This window comes from Anser anser (genome assembly GCF_964211835.1).
Source record: "Anser anser genome assembly, chromosome: 12".
NCBI classification, from domain to species: Eukaryota; Metazoa; Chordata; class Aves; order Anseriformes; family Anatidae; genus Anser; species Anser anser.
In genome coordinates, this window is record NC_139733.1 from 11,426,888 (window position 1) to 11,446,844 (window position 19,957).

Sequence of the window (19,957 nt, forward strand, 5' to 3'; positions counted from 1 at the left end):
GAAGAGGAAAGTGTGCATATTGCTAGTTCTGGGGAAGAAGCAGGGACTAAATCAGGAAAGCATCAGCAGGGAAGTGAAGAAAAATGCATGAAGACTCAAGGAAATGTATGTAAAGTAACATGAGAAGAAGAATTTGATGGTTAAGTAACTTAATATTCTGTATAAACAGTTGCTATGGAGGTAAAGGCAATTAAAAGTACTTGTAAGTTAACAGACTCCTCAAGATAGTCCAGATAGATTTTTTTTTTTTTTTTTTTGGTAGGGAAGAAAAAATAGGACTCTTAAAATCTTAGTTGCAATGCAGCATGGATGTTTGATGTGTGTAGCATTGTTTGTAAAACCTGACTTCTTTAGTGTTTTGGTTTTGTTTTGTTTTTCCAAACAGTAGGGCTCACAACATCATCCAGTAACTCTTGATCTACAGCAGCTATAAAATGTTATGAAATCTTGCTCTGAATGATCTGAGAAGTATGCTGCTTTCTGATCATTACATCCAGTTCACCCGTTGCTCATTTCATAACTGTTTTTTTTCCGGTTACTACTGGTGAAATCCAGTGCAATCTATAGCAAAAAAACACGTTCTTCTCCCTCTTAATTAGTACTGGGTATGAGTTATTGCCAAATGTGATGATTAATAGACAAAAGAGATGTTTAGTGCCCTGTCAGCTTCCTATCTTTTGCTCCAATTTAGCTGTTCCTTATGACCTATTTTTTTCCTCATTTTATGATTTTGCATTTATGATTTTAAATGCAAGTCAATTTTTGCCTTTTTACTATGTCTGTCTTTGTGCTTTTATTTCTGTATTTTAATTTATTTATCTAAATGGAGTAGGTTTTGGATGGATTGAATGGCTGTTTTGAACTTTTTAAAACGTATTTATGACCTGCGGGTGACAAACGAAGTTAAAACTGGTTAGTACAACTTTCCTTCAGATGTTTTGAAATTTCTGTAGAGGGCCAGGTTTCCTTTCATTGGTCTTCAAAACTGGCTTTCTTGAAAGATTAATTTGATACAAAAACAGAAATATATTGAGAGGGGACACTTAAGCAATCATTGTAATGCTAAGATATCCTATCGGATTGCACATAGTAATAGGCAACCTACATCTAAAGGGGAATTCTTAAATTTAAATGACAGGAATTGACTTAAATATGAACTGCAAATCTTAACTTCAAAACATGGTATTTCAATAGAAAATATTGTGTGTATATATATATATGTATATATCAACAGCTCTTTAATTTTTGATAAGTAATTACTGGATAACATGAAATATTAAAATTATTTCTGCCAAAGGTTAAAGCTAGGATCCTCTTTTTTTTTTTGGCGTGTCCAAAAATGAACATCCTGATTCAGGACAAATGGAGATTTTGTTTTTAATTACATATTTTTTAAATTTAAGTGATGGAGTTTATTAAGATTTTTTTTTTGAAATAGTAACATGAAAAGATGCAGAGATCTGAAACAGGGAAGTTTTAAAGATACAGATATATCTACTTCAACTTTGTCTGAAGTTCTGATTGTTGTCTGGATTCTGCTGTCTTTAATGAGTAGGGAGGTAAAGAGTACAGAATAGAAGTATACAATGCTATTTAATTTCATGTCTACATCCAATTTTCTATTTATTATCTAAGTATACACAGGCATGCTGAAATAAGCTATTTCTTGTTGGCTTTGAAGTATACTGACGCTTTATTTTTAAAACACAGAGTATTTAGTCTTTTTGTAAGTTATGAGAGATGCCAGCCACCAAGTGAAAAATGCTTGCTCTATCAGCTTTGGGTCACATTGGACAAGGGGACTTGAGTGTTATTGCTGAAATAGTGTCAAGAAAGCAACTTAGGTACAAATGTTGAAATTAAAACTGCCATAATGAGCAATAGAAAACAGTAAACCACTGTGGGAAAGGCAAAAACTTTTTAAATCTGCACATAATTTTTAGTCATAGGAACTCAGAATTCTCAAAAATGTAAAGAGCTGCTGCCAGTGTTCAGAGAGTTTATGAGAGTGACTGGGCCAAGAAGACTAATTACTTTCTTTTGTGTTATAATTATTCTGTTTTTTCAATTTGAAGACTTCAAGATCCATCAGTTCATTATGCAAAATTTTCTTCTGTAAGCTGATCACAGAAGTGTATTTTAAGCTAACCATCCAGCATATAGAAGATCAGCCCTTCAGATAAAGCAGTTTATAGCTACTTTGAGTGCTAGGTTTTTACATTCAGCTCATTTTTTCAGAAATAAGGGCAGAATTCCTCAGTTCCTCTCTCTCTGCCATCCTGCCTGCGCACACGTCCAGCCTCAGCTGAAACTGGAAAAAATAACATTTGAAGGCTTTTGTTTAGATTTGATTTATTTATTTTTAAACAGAATAGGGCTCATGATATCATCCAGTCAGTCTTCTCTGGCAGCTGTAGAAGCTTGATGCCCACTGTTGTCCTTCTGCAGTCTCTCTCCAGCTCTGACAAACATGAGACTCTTCTGAACTGGATGACAAGTGACCTCCTGAATCCAATCCTGAAAATCCAGAGAGCAGTTCAGTGCTTTACTGAAACAGTATTTGTGAAAGCTTGTGAAAATGCAGGACAATATTGGTAGATAAAAACAGATGGAGGATGCATCTCTTATAGAGTGGTTTGTCTGGCTGGGGGGCAGGAATGGGATGGGACAAGCTTTTGGTCCTACAGACATTTTCAGACTTCAGGTTTTCATGTCTAAAAGCTTGTTCTTTTCCATCCGTGATTGAAAAAGATATCTCCATTCAGCTCTTGTCCTGCATCTGTCTTTAGATTGTCATGTTAACAGCAACATGCCATCAGAGGAATATAGAGACTTCTTAATCTCCAGACCTACATGAAGCTAGAAACCATGACTAAACTTGCTATTTTTTGCTAAGAAATTGAGAAGGATTTCCTGTCAGCTAACTAGCTTAATCTGAACTCTTGTACGCACTGTATGTCCTGTCTTCTCTCCATCTCTATTACTTGTTAAGAGCAAGCACATGGCTGAACCGGCAAACTGTTCTCTGCCAGATTGTCAGGGATCCAGCAGGGAGAGCACCGAGTGGGGACGAGAGGCAGCTTCAGCCTGGTGTGTCACTGGGTGTTAACAGCCCTTAGGAATGCTTTCAACACTGTCTAAAGTGCAAGATTTACTGCATTAGAAATTGATTATGTGATCTGTAAGATACTTGACCGTCAGTAACTTTGTATGTTGGCATTGCCTAACCGCTTGCTATAAGGAATTTGAAATAATGAAATCCTGTAAGAAGAAATTAATTGCTGGTTCAGTAGTTCTCTTGGTATCACTGAAGAATCGAAACCTATATTTCCCTTGGTCTTACTGTTTGTCTTTGTGTCCTACCTGGAATAGGCTACTTAGTTCGAAGTTAGCAATCTAGTCTCAAATTCAGTTTTTAGTTGTTGATGCACCTGACAAACATGGATAGACTGCCCTGTCTGTGCTATGTAAACTCAGTTTTGTGAACCTGAATGTGATGTATGCACAGCCTTCTGGAAAGCAGTGTTCTGAAAGTTTTAAGCTAATAAAGGCTATTTATGTATACTTTTCCTCGGCACTGATAAAGCAGTTGTGATGTAGAGGTGGCTTCTCAACTGCTATTTTACTATGGTGTATTTCTAGATTTCCACTCTATTTGGTGGGTGTTCATTTCAAGCAACCAGCTCTTAGAATTCCTTTTTTTTGTTAGTTATAACTTGAGAATTTATTAATTATTTTTTCTCCCTCTTAGATTTAAAAAAAAAAAAAGTTAATTTAAAAAAATCATAACTTTTCATTAGTGAACCAAAGCATTAATAATGTAAGTTTAATAAATTGGAAATGAACTAATTATGCACTTTATCACCAAGTTCCACTAGGTTTGTGTGCTCTGTTTCATTATTCCATGCCAGAATAAAGTTTTTGTTCAAGCCTGAGTTGTAATATTATCAGCTTTTAATTTGGTCATGGAATGTAGTCTACGTAGATGTGTGCAGGGAAAAGCTTGCTTAATTTGAGCTTGGAAAGTAACACTTATTTTGTTTGGCAGACAAGATCATAGATGAAGGACATCTAACCAAAGTGGAAGAAACAAAGCTTTTGAAAGGTTAGACTTATGGATTTATTTAATTGTATTTGAAGCATGGCTTTTATGTCACTTTAATGCCTGTTCTGTCTTTTACTAGCAGTTCGAGTGTTGTTGAATGTTTAAGAAAAAAACAACCAATGAAGGGGAGCTATATTGTGTACTGAACTCTGCTCCAAATACTATTGTGGGGTAAAAATGTTTAGGGGAAACTAATTTCTGAAGACTGAGTGCACGAAATTCTAGTCTTTACTGAGTTCTTAACCTGAATCTACTTCTTCTAAAAAATTGAAAGTATTTTTTGCAAATTGATTTAAATCTCTCATGCCTGCATCAATTTCAATCATGATTTTGTTTTTATTATAGAAGGACATAGAAATAATGTATAGCCTCACTTAAGTTGTGATTAAGAGTTTTTTAATTTGACTTGTTTATGCTTTACACCTTCATAATTATTTTAAAATAACTATTAGCCTTCTAAACTTGCCTTTTCCAAATAAAATATAAATGTGCATCTCTAACTTCTTTTGCTCTTCAGTGTAAAACAAGTGAAACACAAAGGTCTAATTAGAAAAGATTTACCTTTTGAAAGACAAGTGATCCTTATCTAGCAGTGTCAAAACCAGGAATGTTTCAAAGTGTGTAGATCAATATTTCTTGTGTGTCTAATAATGTAAAATCATTTGGACTTTTAGGCTGATTCCACTTTTGTAGCTTTTCATGTCCAAGCATACTAACTTCCTTATCCTCTGTCCTTCTACAAAGAGTTACTGTATTGAATAAATGTCAGCTTGTTTAAAGTTCTGGTATTTTAGAAACTTTTCACCTTATGTATGAAATTGCACCTTTAATCTGTTGCCGTATGTGAGTAAGTTACAGACAGTGTGCCATATTTGGCAGAAGAATGCATACAATAACTGTAACTTAACACTTGCATGCCACTTAACTTGCAAAATGACAAGCTATTTTTAGTGCTTGTTAATATACTCAAACTCATCAAGTAAGTATGATGTCAACACATTTTAATATACTTTATCATTTTGGCTATATTTATGCAGCTCAGTTTTATTATGGGAAACAGGAATGACTGCTGTGAAATAATATAGTACAAAAATGAGTTCTGTCCTTAAGACTGCGGCTCCAGAATAGTAAGCAGGTTTCTAAACCATTTCTCTCTTTTACTTCTGCTGTTTCAGATGGAGATAGTTGCTATTTTCCTAACCTTGTTTTAAGAGGAGTAAACTTCGCTTTATGTCACTTCAGTGACATGTTCTCTTTTAAAGAGAATATATAAAGAGAATATATATATATATATATGTATAGCATATATATCTTTCCTCTAGTGCATGATCTTGGTCCCTGTTTCCGGAGGAGGAGGATGGGGGGGAGGAGGAACTTGTGTACCTGAGGATGTGTGGGAGGGGAGTATAGGAGGAGGTGGGGAGAGAGAGAATTAATTCAGGGTTTGGGACTTGCACTGCTCCATTTCTCACAGAAGAAGGAAGCTGTGTCCATGTGTGCCCAGATATGGTAAAGTTAGATGGATACAAATACTGCTCAGCTTAGCGCTTCTGGATTGACATGGGTGAGGTTTTTAGGATATGCTTTTCTTAATACCTAAGCTTCACAAATAATGTATTACTTGTTTTAATAATTATTACAGTTTTCATGTCAGTCTTGTGGGCTTGTTTCTATTTGATACCTGTAAAATGCTTTGTATCATAACCTCTTCAGACATTATTTTTAAGGAGTAATGTTTTTAAACTAGGGAAGTACTGCTTTCATTTTAGCATAGAGGAACCCCCAAACATCAAGTTATTTGCTTCAGTCCATATGAGCTTTGAAGTCAGCTGTGAAGTCATATGAATTCTATTTGGAATAGCTGCCAGGTCTGAACCCCTAACGTGTTTTAAGTGTACAGATGCTTTACCCTTCTCTCTTCAGTGATTTCAGTTATGTTAAGGTAGGAAGTCTGGCTGTTGATCAGCTTCTTTGTTTGTACTTGCCTTCTTCTGTTTCATTTAAAAGTAGATGTTCTGGCCCAAAGAAATAGAAAACGTTTCATGTTAAATGAAGAAAATGGTTTCTTTCTGTTGTGTTTGTCATCTTGCTAATTTCCCAGTGTAAGTGCATATGTCTTCATTTATCCACATCTCATTTTGGGGGCATTCAGTTCCATTTGTTCTCTTGTTATTTGAAAAAACAATTCCCCCAAACTTTCTCATGACTCCTTTGCCTTTTTTTAAATATTTTCATATACTAACCCTGTTGGTATAACACGCTTGATTTGTTTACTACTTGACACTTTTTAATCTACAATATCTATATGTGAAGAAATTATTTATGTTCACCATGCTTTTCTGTATCTATGGTAGAAGGGAAGTCTGTATAATGAGAATGTTGTAATGATGCCTTTGTTTGTATGTATGCATCTCTCTTCACCTGGAACTTGATACTCAGAAGAAACATCTGTTAATCTGTGGTAGGCAGCAATGCTGTCAAACCAAGGCTGGGTGTAGTTGGCTAAGAAAGACTTCCTTATGTTTAACCTCACTTGCATGTTGGTGTCAAGGTTCATAGGTGCCAAACTTACAGGGTTTAGTCAAGAGATGCTGTGCCTTTGTTTAATGGTTCCGTCATAACTAAATTTAAATAGTTACTAAAAAAAAGGGGGGGGGGCTCACAAAGTAAGCCTTTAGACTAGGAGTCAGGGCTACTGCTGTGTCCCCTCAACTTCTGAAAATTTCTGCTTCCCATTAAAAAATTTAGAACTGATGAAAAAAATGTGTGGGACTTCACTAAATTGCATGCAATAATGTGGTGCAGTTATTTCATGAAGGTTTTTTATGGAAAAGACATAGCAACTGCCTTGTAGTAATACAATCTGAACTAAAAATTCTTTCTAGAAACTACTTAGTGTATTAATTTATATTACTGGGATTCGTGATTGGTTAACACTACGCTTTTTTTACAGTACAGTATATACAAGACTTGCTGCTATTTTTTTGTCCAAAATACTGAAGCACAGTTTTATTCTTAATAGCAGTTTCATTCTGACTTGTAACAATATCTGCATTGTTCTGCTTTTCTTTTCTTATTTGTTCCCTGATTGAATAAAACAATCAGCTTTTGCACAGAGTTCCAACTGGCAAGAATACAGCTTTAAACAAAAGTTCAAGCTGTGCATGAGGCTCTTACATCCCCTATTAGATGCTAGGCTAGATAATGACTTAGTAATACTGAATCCATTTTAGCCCAGATTTATGAAGAAATAAGCAAACACCAGGTTTTTAAGTGTTATCAGCTTTTTTCTAGTGACATTTAACAGTCATTAGATATGTGTATAGAAAAAATTATGATTAAGAAACTGAACAAAGTATTTACTTACTGTAGCTGAATCTCCTTGTCTCTTACAGAGAATCAGGCAAGAGTGAAAGAATCTGATTTGTCAGACACTCTCAGTCCAAGCAAGGAAAAAAGCAGCGACGACACTACAGGTAAAGATTTAACTGACGTTTCTGTAAAATTTAATTAGTTTGAATTAAATCACTTAATCATGAGAATTTTCTAAAAGGGCAGAGAATACTTGTATTGTGTGTTATGTATTACAAGTCGGTTATAAATTTAAGCAGTGTTGTTTACTTTGCAACTTTATAATTAACTGTTGTAATGTGGGAAGAGTATAAAAGGTTCTTTGCTTAAAGAATGCATATATGAAAACTGTCTGTGTTCTGCCTGTTCTCTGAAAGTGTGTTGTTTTTTCCAGATGCCCAAATGGATGACCAAGATCTAAATGAACCTATTGCTAAAGTAGCTCTTCTGAAAGGTAAACAAATTTATTTTTGTAATTTTAGACTCATAATCTGTGTTTATAAGTTAGTCTACCAGCTTTTTTTGTTGATTTTTAATGAAATGTGTGTTTGTACAAAGACTCGAGAAATGTTTAAATTATGGTAGTATGGAAGGGTTGCACTTAATGATGTTTCCTTTGGGTGATATAAAAGCATACTGCCGAGTGTTAATATAGAAGTAATTTGTGCTTAAAGTTAGCTGCACTCACCAAAACTGTTCTATGAACTTACATGTTATAACTTCAAGTATTGTTGAAAAATAGTTTCAACATTTACTCAGTTTAGGGCTAATAACCAAGGAGAAAAGGGATTCCTCCACCACTGACAAATACTTTAAGCATTGTGACATTTTACCTGCATAGTTTCCATCACTGTCAGAAATGTTTCTGTTGATTTGCATCTGGTGGCTAAAAAAGAAAAGTGTAAAGTCTTTTTTTATTGTTAACATAGTGAAGATTGAATTCCTTGTTTTAACAGTATTTGGAATGATTGTTGAACCTTAGCTATGATCTTAACAGTTACAAAATCACACTTTTTACTGCTATGAAGGCATGTACTTTAGACTTGATTAGCAAGCTATTTACATATTTACATGATCTGAAAAGTGTTGTGGGATATCGTTACATTTAGCATACTGAAAGTTAACTTTCTTGGCTTTATGTGCTGCCACATATTTGTGAATATCTATGAAATAATGTTTACGTTGGCATCCCAAGTAAAGAAGAATGTGAGAGCTTTTCGTGGTTCAGAAAGACAGGAAACCACAATGAAATTTAGGAAATCCGTAAGAGAGCTTTTTTTTTCTGTAATTGTTTACACTTCTCTGATTTTCTGATAGAAAGAACTTTAAAATATATAGTATATATATTTCCAAACAAGAAACTAAAACTGAGTATGAGATTTTTCTAGTGAATTTCAGTTCAACAGAACTATATAAAAAGGAGTGTTCATAACACTGAGCATGTTCTGTTTATGATTTGCTCTGCAATGAACAGCAAAATATAATAAAGCACATAACCTTACTCATACACTATATTTATAATTCAAAAGCAGTTAGCTAAATGTTTTAAGCAAATATACGCTTGGTGGAAAAACAAATAAAAAATCTGTAGTGGTAGGTCCACTGATTAAGTGATTTTTCTACCCTTCTGGATTCTCAAAAAAAAAAAAAATGTGTATGTATATATATTTTTTTAAGTCAGTGAAAGTGAATGTTCACGTGTAGCCAACTGAAGACTACTCATAATAGGCTGGATTTCTTAGTTATCCTCTGCAGGCACATGAAAAGTAGTCCATGGACCCTCAGATTGAAAAATCACTGGTGACTGAACTCTCCCTAAATGCAAATAAAGCCTTCCTAGGCTCTGTCAGAAAGGTTGCCTTTTATAGCCCAAGAACGAGATAAGCCTTCTGTGAGCATACTGCTTCCTGGGTTAGAATGGGCTCGTGTTCTGTCAAGGGTCGGGTGTACTTAACGCTTTTTCTGACCGGGCTGTATTGAAGTGACAGGGAGGGGTAATTGAACTCTTAAAAAGCTAAAATCAAATTTTTGGTAGTAACATCAAAACAGTCTTGTGTTCATGTGGGTGATTGTCATTGTTTCATCTGTCTTTACCCAGTTAGACTTAAACCATAACCATCACAGAACTTCAAAGAAGTAGAAAAATACTTATTTGCATAGACAGCTTTGCAATCGGAATGCATATTATAATTAACTAAAGGAATTGGAAAAACTTCTTCTCTTGAAGCTATTTATAGGCATTCCTATTTTGTTCTCCTGAAACCATTTAAGAATATCTGTACAGTGAATCATTTGCCTTTGTAATTTTTATGAAGAGTCTGTAAGCTCACAGTTTTGCTTGCAGTTATGTCAGAGAGCCACTGCATGCTCTTGACTTTGCCCTTAAAAGGATCTTATTTGCCACAGAAAGACTTCCAGTTGGGTTTGTTATGCATTCATGTAATTAAGGAAGAGTGAGAACATTTCTGATCTGGCAGCTGCTGGAATGCGGAAATGGCTGTTGGAAAAAGCACTGCTCCTTTTTGTTTAACTGTCGGAATTTACAAAACAAATGTACGGAACAAGAAAATGATGAGATGTTAAATTGTTGTAGTTTCCTCCAAGTGTATTTTCCATCAGTAACTTCTGAGAGCATTCAGGGATCTGCTTCAGCTTTCTGCAAGTCAGAATCTGGCAAAGATGGGGAAGGGGAAGACCTTGCACAGATTAGTAGAGCTAAACATCTTTATTAGCCATTTATAAGAATTCCTTAGATGTTGCTGTGTAAGTGGCTTGTGACTACCTATAACAAAGAAAAATTGTAAAGTGAAAAACAGGTATATGTTGAACAGATGGAAAGTAATAACTGCCATCAGACGTTCAGTAATCTTGTTCTTGTCACCTTCCTTATTTTTTTGTAACTCCGGGACTGATCCGTGGAATCTAAGTAAAAAGTGTGTTCCGTTGAGGGTTTGCTGAATTGTTTGCTGAATAGTGTTAATTTAGATAATAAATATCAAGAATCAGTAGAGGTCTTGTTCAAGAAATTTGGGAACCGATTTTTTTTAATGTTGCAGTAATAGCCAAATATTTATTTTATGTGCATTATAAGGTTTCTGTGAATCTTACAAAGTTGAAGAAAAACTCAGATTTAAAATTGTCTATCTGACTTCATCTGAATACTCTGAAAGTACTCATCTGAACAACGTCAGAAATCCTGCAGAATTCTGAAAGGGAACTTTTGTGAGACTTGGAGAAATACCAGCCTACTAAGGTAGTTGCTTCCACAGACCAGACACACAGATAAGGGATGAATTAAGACAGCAGCCTATGTATCATTCTATCATCACTGTTATCAGAACAAAAATATAAAGGCAAACATGTAAGCAGAGCTCTGCTAATGTGCTCAAGCTGATTTAATCATGTTGATTTAATCTCAACTTTGTCTTTTTTATTGAAGCTTTATAGATCCTGAAATTGCAAAATCCAGGTTTATATTAGTGTGTGAAGGAATATTTTCCATCTATCATATTCTTTAATGAATTGGAAATGTTAAATTTTCCTTAGAACTGACCCGTGAGTTAGACTTCTTTCTAGAGCCAGATTGAGGGACAAGCAGACTTCATATGCTTTGGAAACAATTTGTTACTTATCACACTGTTTTGTTTTGTTTTTAATGATTTTAAATCTACCAGTAGAGTAAAAAACAAATGAAAGAAATGTTAAAGGAAATCTTAATTGTGTTGGGGTGTGGGACAGAAAGTCGAGTTTATTAAGAATCTGTTATAACGTGGCAAAAAATCTGATCATAGATGAAAACTTTCCATGAACTAGAATAAATGAATGAGGGTTTTCAAACGGTTGTATTTTGACCTATTTTTTTTTATACCTCATAATTAATGATAGAACTCCTTAGACTTCTGAGGACAGTTAGTCCAATGTTGAATACTTCTGGAAATTGCTCAAATACTTGTTTAATTGCAGTTTTTTTGCATTGGTTCTCAAACCAGTTTTCATGACATGAAATTGCTTCTGGAAAGAATTATTTCAAAGCCCAATAACAGTTTTTACTAGTTATGAATAGAGCAATCCTACTACAGAATTTGTTTTGAATCTTAGCACAAACGTGATGCTTGTCAGTTTGTATAAGACCAAAAACCTGTTTGTTTTTTTTTTTCATAGGCATACTTGTGTTTCTTGGCTTTTGATTTAAAAACATATCAAGTGTATGGAAATTTCCCAGCTGCATTTGAGTAGAAAAGAGTTTTTACTTTGACGTACATTGCGTCTCTGCGAAATTGATTATGCTGTCCCGTAACTTAAGATTCTCATCTCCCTTGAAGCAGTGTTGTCTTTCATGATGTATGCTTTCATTGATTTGAAAATGCTGTCCACCAGAAAGTTCATTTAGGGTGTCTATTGTTTGATTTGGGACACTGCTTCTTTATCAAGAACATAATTTGCCAACTTCCTCATCCGTTTCTGCTGAACTGTCTCATTAAGGAGGACTGAAAGTCTAATTGCTCCAAGTCTTCATCCATGAGAAGCTAAGAACAAAACATCTCCAGTAGAGAGCAACTAGGATTTGGAACTCTTAATAAATTTATAAAGGAGTATTTGGATGAAATATTTAGTCCTCTTTGTTCTTTCTGCTCTCATAATTTGGTTCTGAGAAGGTCTAAAAGCACATGTGCACCCATATCTATACTCTGTGATCCCACCAATTCATTACTGTGAGAATAGGAAAGACGCAGTCTTTTTTCTGAGTGCTGGTATGCTGCTGGACCGGGCTGGGATGTGCTTGGAGGGGCAGGACTGTGGGAGGGTGGGCTCGGGCGATAGGGGATGCAGGATCATTACTGCTAGGTCTGTGCTAGGAAAGAAGGTTACAGTAGCTTCCTTTTAAAAATAGACTAATTGTAAATATAGTCAAGGATTGTCTTACACTTATTGTTTCTTTATTTATGTCAATACAGAAATCCTTGCCAATCTGTACAGTATTTTTAAAAATTTTTGAGTTCATGTATGATTTTTTTTACTGCATGTTATGTAGAATGAATGTTTTAAACTATGCGTATGTTTACCTCCTTTTTAAAGTGTATTAATATTTTTGCTAATATTTACCTAATCCAAATTTGAGTTTACTTTAACTAACTCTGGATGATGTGAATAAAAAGGCACATGACATCACATGACAGTGCAAATTAAACTGTTGTACAAATTTATGCTTTAAAGAAAATGTTCTTTTATCAGATGAATTGCAGGGTGCACAATCAGAGACTGAGGCTAAGCAAGAAATTCAGCAACTACACAAGGAGCTGATTGAAGCACAAGAGCTAGCTAGAACAAGTAAACAAAAATGCTTTGAACTTCAAGGTGAGACTCAGATCAACTTGATTATGTAGGGTATCCATTAAAATTGTATTTAATAGGTAATGTTAAAAAGGGGTCCAGCTTTGTTGACTGTTGGATAGATCTGTTTCCTAGCATTCCCATCTCCTGCACAGAAAGTCGGAAACTTTTTTTTAATATATATAAGCAGTCAGATTGAGCCCCTGACTTTTTGCTTCAAGATTGACCATCTTTTCATAGCATTGAATATGTACATGAACTCTATATATTTCATTTGTAGAAGATATATTTATCTAGACATATTGGTTCATCCATATTTCAGATAAGACACATAATTTAATGCATTCAGTGGTAGCTCTTCAGATCGTCCTTTCAAATATGGAGCTGTATCATTGTCATCAGCAAGACCATGGGTTGTTTTTAGCAGGAAATAGCGTAGTCCAGTTTAACTCACATTGTTCAGTGGTCGTGCTGAAGCTTTTTCTTCCCACCCCTACACCAGTTTGCATTTAGCACACATGGAGTTTTTGGATCAGGCAACTGATTATATTAATTTCAAATTAATTGCAATACTACCACAATAATAATATATTTACTATTAACTTTTTATTAAACTACTTACACAGTTACCAGCTTTGATAACTTACTGGAATAATCTGACTGTTTTAATCTTTTCAATTAAGGGGAAGTCATGACTAAAACTAATTACAAAACTGAAATACTTCTTACTAACAAACATTTGGGCACATTTTCACTTTCATTTGTAGCACTTTTGGAAGAAGAGAGAAGAGCATATCGAGTGCAAGTTGAAGAATCTAACAAGCAAATAAATGTTCTGCAAGGTATGAAATATTTTTTTCACCTCAGTCTCCTAGGGGAAATATATTGCTTTAGCTGTTTCCATGGCGTCATAAGGACTTACGAAGGAAAATGTTAAGTGAGTGTATGTTTTAAATATGATTCATTTCACAGTATCTCCGAATTCTGTTGTTAAATGTTTCCTGTCAAGGTCTATGTTTTAATCGTAACTTTAAAAATGCAAGTAATGTCATCTGTAACATATTCCTCTTCTCCTTTCTCTTCCTTCAGTCTTTCTTAGCTTTGAATGATCCAGAGATTCTTACTGTGGCTGTTTTACCTTTTCCTTAAACACTCAGAAGGTTTATTTTGTTGTACTTCTCAGTGTCTTCACTTTATTAGTAAAATCCTCTTAAATAATTTTTAATCACTCCAGATCTGCACTCAAGTTGGATGCATTAAAATGTCTTCAACAGAAGCACAGTCTGTGCTTTATGAAAAATGCTATGACTGCACTCGTGCTCCTTTCAGCCCAAAATGATTATAGCAGAATGGAGTCCCATGATTTGCGTAACTCTTACTTGTGACACAGAAGCTACTGTTTTCAAGCTAGTGAAGTTCTTATTGACTGAAAGCAGAAGGGTTTTGGAAGAGCAGTGAAACTAGCCAAGTTTGGTTTTCTGCGGGTTTCTTGAATACCTCAGCCCCTCCAACATCTTCGTGTTGCCCTGGTGTTTTAAGAGATCTGTGCTAGCTCAACCTTTGACAAGAGTCTCTCTCTCGCCCAGTATGTTGGGCTAGTGGTAGCATGTCATGTAAGCAGTTTCAGCGTTACACACCTGCTTGTTTGTCAGCCTGTACGTGCGAGTGAGTTCACTGGTCGAGCGGCTATCTTGCCTTAAAATTGATAAGGGTTATTTTAGGACTCTTCCTTAAAACAAATGTTGGTATGAACACCATCATTTTGAACTCAGCCATTGAGAAGGAATGTGTAGGAACTTCATACCTTGAGATCGTTGTCAGTAATACTGCTGGATTTGGACATCAAAATGGTTAGAAGACATGAACAGACAGGTAAATGGACTGACAACACAAGTCTTACTGTCTTAGGAAATTAAATTAGCTTTAGAAAATTATTTTTATGGGTAGTAGTTTGTTGTAGAACGTGATATTTCTCATATACCAGTTACACTTACTGAGAAGCTTATGACTGCACTGTTTTATACGAATGTCAGCGAAGCGTATTTAGGTCTTCTGCCATTATTCCTCTAAGAAAGACGAGCCTTCTTCAGAATAAGAGCGATTAAATTTTGACTTCTGTCCTGCTAACAATGAAAATTCTCTAAGAAAAAAATGCTGTAGGAAAAGCTAGAAATTAGGGTTTGATAGGCATTTCTATGCAGGAGGAAGAAATTTTACATCTTTTCTCAAAAAAAAGAAAAAAGTAGAAGCTTGACAGAGCCATGCTTAATTGCAAGGTGGCTCTTTGTCTCTTGAACACTTCCCAAGTGAGTTCTTGCTAATGATTCTTGTTCTTATTACTCCATTGTGGTTTAAAACATTCTGATATCTGTGTGCTTGCTCCTTTCCAAACTTTTAGGGTGTGACTTATCACACAACTTGGGAGAAGTTGTCATGATGTCACTGTTCTATCTTGGCAGCCTCTGTGAACTGTACTGGAGAAAAAAAAATCCTGACAATCTCACATGGTAACATTTGTTGAAGTATTTTCATGGAATCAGTGTTTTAGGCCAGCCAGTGCTACGTGGCTCGTGTGTTTGACATAGAGAGAGTGCTGTAGAAACAACTGAAATCCTGTCTCTACACGTGAAGTTCTTTACATGCACAGATAGGTAAAGAAGGAAATTCTTCTATCTGAAGTAACTAGTCATTGCCTATTAAAAAAAAAAAAAGTGAAACATTCAGTTTGGGTGAGGTAATGGCTTACATAAAAAAGAGATGTAATGGAAGCTTTTTTTCTAATAGCCATTTCAAATTATATCCCATGCCTCGGAAGCCATTCCAGTATTCTTTGTAGTAAATCTTCTGTGTAAGTTATTTCTACAACTCCACCAAATTTTAGAAACACTTGTATATTTTTGGATTTTCATTCATACCATGCTTGTTTTCATGCCTGAGTATTTAAAGGGAGAGCTGCTCATAAATAATGCAGACGAAAAAATAAAATTTCTTGGAAAAGCTGCCTGAGAAGCAGCAATTTAGTTGGGCTTGATTAAAAAACACATATATCAGGAAGATATATATATTGAAAAATCGCTGCTTTGCTAACTGATGGGCTCCTGCTGTGTTAACAAGACTTAATTCGTGGTGTTTTAGAAACATGTACTTTTAATAAGGGTTTGGTAGGTTCAAAGCTTCAAATACAACAATACACAGGTGATTGTTAATGTTCTGTTGTCTTACTCTGTCAGATTGTTCTCATCTACTAGTTTGATTACTATTCTGTTAGTATAATCCTGTAGAAATTGTTTCCAAATGAATGAGATGGAAGCATTTTGTTGCTCACATATTCAAAAATCCATCGTGCTGCAGATGTTTTTGTTATGGAACAGGTATGCTGCTTCATCTTACACAGGATTGCTGTGAAAGCTCATTTAGTGTAGTCTGTAATAGCTGTTATGTATTATAATACACAGGAGCTATCATGGTCTTTACCACGCTGTATTTTCCTTCCAAAGTGCAGAACTGGGTTGTTCATAGGTTCCTTAGCTCATCTAATGAGCTAAATGTCTTGCTGGAGCCTGTTCAGAAGAGAAAAAAAGTTACATGTTTCTTCTTTACTGTATGTCAACTAGCAGCAAAGTTTCTAGATTGTACCTGTGCATGAATTGTGCCTGTATCTCTGTACATGAAAGGTCTGAAAGACATCAAGCATCATGGATAGTTGTCATGAAAGCCCCTCCTGAGCAGTTTTTATGCTGTATCAGATTACAGCATGACTCGTTCACATTCTCGGTGTCATCTTCTGTAATGGATTGAGAGAACAAAAATAAATGCAAGAAACCTGTGAAGGTTACTTAGCCTCAGTTATCTTCCCCGTGCTTTCCACTGTCCTTGCTTGCCCTTTGCTTCAGAAAAAGTAACATACTACTGTAAGTGTGTAATTCTAACCCTCTACAATATTTGATATTAGGGTTTCGAGTGATCTAAAGAACTTTGTTCTTTTCTCAGAGCATGTCTTCATTAATTAGGTAATTGCTTTTCTCTTTGAAAATCAGTGAAATACATGTGAGCTTTGTGTACATTTGTGTACTTTAAAAGGCAAAACAAAAACACTGGGCAAATTATACATTTTGCATCCATCAGTCAGGGTTTTAACTATAATTTTGTTCTTTTTCCTTTCATACTTTCCTTTCTTCTGTACTGTATTTTTGTAAGTATCTGCACAGGATTCTATTTGCATGCATATTTATGAAAAATAATTGTGCTCAGAGAAGGGATGTTAAGTAATGAAACAGTTTTGAATAGGAATAATTCATAAGGTTTGCTTCATGCAGTTGTGAAATGCTGAATAACTCAGCACTTAGGTGACTGATGCACATTTGCAGTTTGCAGCCACTCATGAGCACTAAAGGTCTTCTTACAGTTCAGTATGTTAGGTGCAGCTATTGCTTTTGATCTAAAATTCATCTTGAGCCTTGCAAAACACTTTTTGCAAAGAAGTAATTTTTAATTTACAAGTTGAGAGAACGGAGTAGAAATTACTCTCTGTCCCTCAAATATTTGTAGACATCACAAGTTAACTTTAGCTGCTTAACAGGCAAACATTTCCAATGTAGTATTGCGAATCTGTTCGGCTTGTCACAGAAGCTTTCTTGCTTTCCCTGTTGTTCACTAACCCCCCAGTTTCCCCATTCTGTAATACTTGTTTTGCTTACAACAAATTTGGATCTAAATCTTGATTTCATATTTCAGGATAGTTCCTTTAATGTCCTCCACATAACAACCCTGTCTAAGAAAGCTTTGTCAAACCCTTTTTCCTGTTTCTTAACTCTCTGTAATACACAACCCCTCATATGCGCATAGATCATTTGTTAAGATTAATATGTTTTTAATTGCATTAGTTTTCTTTAGTTCTTTTAAACATCAGCAGGTCAAGAATGGGAGGGTTTTGTTTAGATTTTCTGTAAATAAAGTTTATAAAAAATTGTAACAATTATGTATGTTTTCCAGCTCAATTGCGGAGGTTGCAAGAAGATATTGAGAATCTTCGTGAGGAGAAGGAGGGCGAAATTTCAAGCACTCGAAATGAGCTCGTCAGTGCTCAGAATGAAATTCTGTCCCTTCAACAAGTAGCCGAAAAGGCAGCATCAGAACGAGATACTGATATTTCTGCTCTTCAAGAAGAGCTCCAAACTGTGCGAGCAGAGCTTGAGCGGTGGAGGAAAGATGCCTCAGATTATGAAAAAGAAATTGTCAATCTACAAGCCAGTTTTCAGCTCAGGTGTCAGCAGTGTGAGGAGCAGCACAAGGAAGAGGCTACTCGTTTGAAAGGTACTTGTTTAATACAATGTCACAGACCACCGCAAACAGCATCCTTCTCAGTCTGATGAATGTCAGTGATTCAAATTTTCCTCCCTTCCTCTATCCCTCCTTCCCATCATGCACGCACACACATGCACTTACTATATTTTTGTTTATAGATGTGTATCAAGGCTTATGGGGTAATAAAACCCTTCTGTATATTTCATTAAATAGTAACTTTCAATTATGCTTAAATTAGCTTAGGTACCCTTTTGATACCAAAAGTAGGCCAAATGCATTGCCATTTGGAAAACCTGTGTTGTTAGAGAGATTGATACTGCTACAGGTTTTCAAAAGGACTTGCATGAAATCTGTATAATTAAATCTATATAACTAAAGCCTGTAAAGGGGTAGCTTCTGAACTTTTAATTTTTATAGCAAAGCTTCATTTGAGAAACCTGCATTTATTATGGATTAATAAAACAGATGATATTGTGTTCATTTATGTTAAAATACATTTAGAATTAGTTTTATTTTGGAAGCATGATGTGCAGAGATGCACAAATACTTGGTGCTGAGCCAGATCTGCTAGGCTCATTCATTTGCTCTTCACTTTACCTGCCGTACACGCAGGTAAATACACTGGAGTTCTATAGCTTCGGGTCTTGGAGAATCCGCTAATAGAGGTCAAAAGCTCATGCTAAAATATTCTACATGCCACAGAGAAGCTGGTATCTGTAAAATATGCTTTGAATTCTGAGTTAGTTAATCTTAGAAGTTATCAGAAAAGCCTTTTCCCAGCTGAGACTCCAGTCTCCGTCATTATATTACGAAGACATGTAATATGTGATAAAAAACAATTTTACCATAGACTGATTTATTTCAAAGGTCTTATTTTAACCATTTAGTTACTGCTTTAAACATACTGTTCCCTATAGCAGAGACATGGTTATCTAATGATTTTAGTTGTTTGTTACTTTCAATTTCTTTCCGATTTTCTGCTGAGAAGTGAAATCAAATATGCTTCAAATATGCTTTTTTTTGTCACTGGTTTTAAAATGCTCGAGTAGACACATAAGCAAGACAATTTTCTACTGCTTTGTGCCTTAAAGAAGCTCACATTAAGAAAAAGCACCAGCTTGTTTACTGGCTCGCAAGCTCTTCCTAACAGTAAAAGATAACTGTGATATGTTTTATAAATGATTGCAATAGAATTCATATAACATGATTATAATAATTTGAGCTTTACAGCTAATACCAGGTTTTCCACCATTTATTAGCTAGTGCTGCTTGAAGCATTCATGAAATTATTGTACTCAAAATTTAATTTTAATTGCAGGTGAACTTGAAAAGTTGAAGGCAGAATGGAGTGCTCTGGAAGCTGAATGTGTTACACTAAGAAAGGAAAATACTTCGCTTACATCTGAACTTCAGCGACAAGAGAAGGAGCTTTCTAGGTAAGGGCACGGTGGATTTGTCTAGGAAGGTATCAAAGAAAGGCTGGTTATTCTTATTTCTTCCCAAAACTGGTACTAAATGTCTGATAGTGTTCATGATTAAATGAACTGAAATTTTGTTTGTATCTCAGTTTTTGGCAGAGCACAATTTTGCCACTTATTTCTCCCCAAATGCTTCTGTATTACTTCTCAGATATGTTACATGGTATCCTGCTGTATTTTGCTATTGGCTTATGCCATTGGAGTAAGCAAAAGAAACGTGTGTGCAAACAAATGAAATACTTCTAACAACCTTGGACAGACTTCTTCAAATTACAAGTTTGTTTCACAATGCTTTAATGTATATAATATATAATTAGAGACTAATAAAAAAGTAAATTATGAAACTAAAAAAAAATTAATGATAATACAAGTTATAGTATAGATTATA

The 19,957-nt window shown here is 35.1% G+C and overlaps 1 protein-coding gene across 42 annotated transcripts in view; it reads left to right on the plus strand.

Annotated features, from left to right (window-relative positions):
* Nucleotides 1–19,957, plus strand: part of SLMAP (sarcolemma associated protein) — a 100,808-nt gene that overhangs the window by 55,838 nt on the left and 25,013 nt on the right. For 27 of the 42 annotated variants that reach the window (XM_083795277.1, XM_083795255.1, XM_083795244.1 and 24 more), the window contains 7 exons: nucleotides 4,049–4,105; nucleotides 7,501–7,581; nucleotides 7,851–7,910; nucleotides 12,689–12,811; nucleotides 13,555–13,629; nucleotides 17,780–18,100; nucleotides 19,410–19,527. In XM_083795277.1, coding sequence (XP_083651403.1) covers nucleotides 4,049–4,105; nucleotides 7,501–7,581; nucleotides 7,851–7,910; nucleotides 12,689–12,811; nucleotides 13,555–13,629; nucleotides 17,780–18,100; nucleotides 19,410–19,527 — 835 coding nt within the window. Of the gene's footprint in view, nucleotides 1–4,048; nucleotides 4,106–5,523; nucleotides 5,670–7,500; nucleotides 7,582–7,850; nucleotides 7,911–12,688; nucleotides 12,812–13,554; nucleotides 13,630–17,779; nucleotides 18,101–19,409; nucleotides 19,528–19,957 lie in introns of those variants that run through there. The other 15 variants (XM_083795248.1, XM_083795245.1, XM_083795261.1 and 12 more) reach the window with 2 other exon arrangements.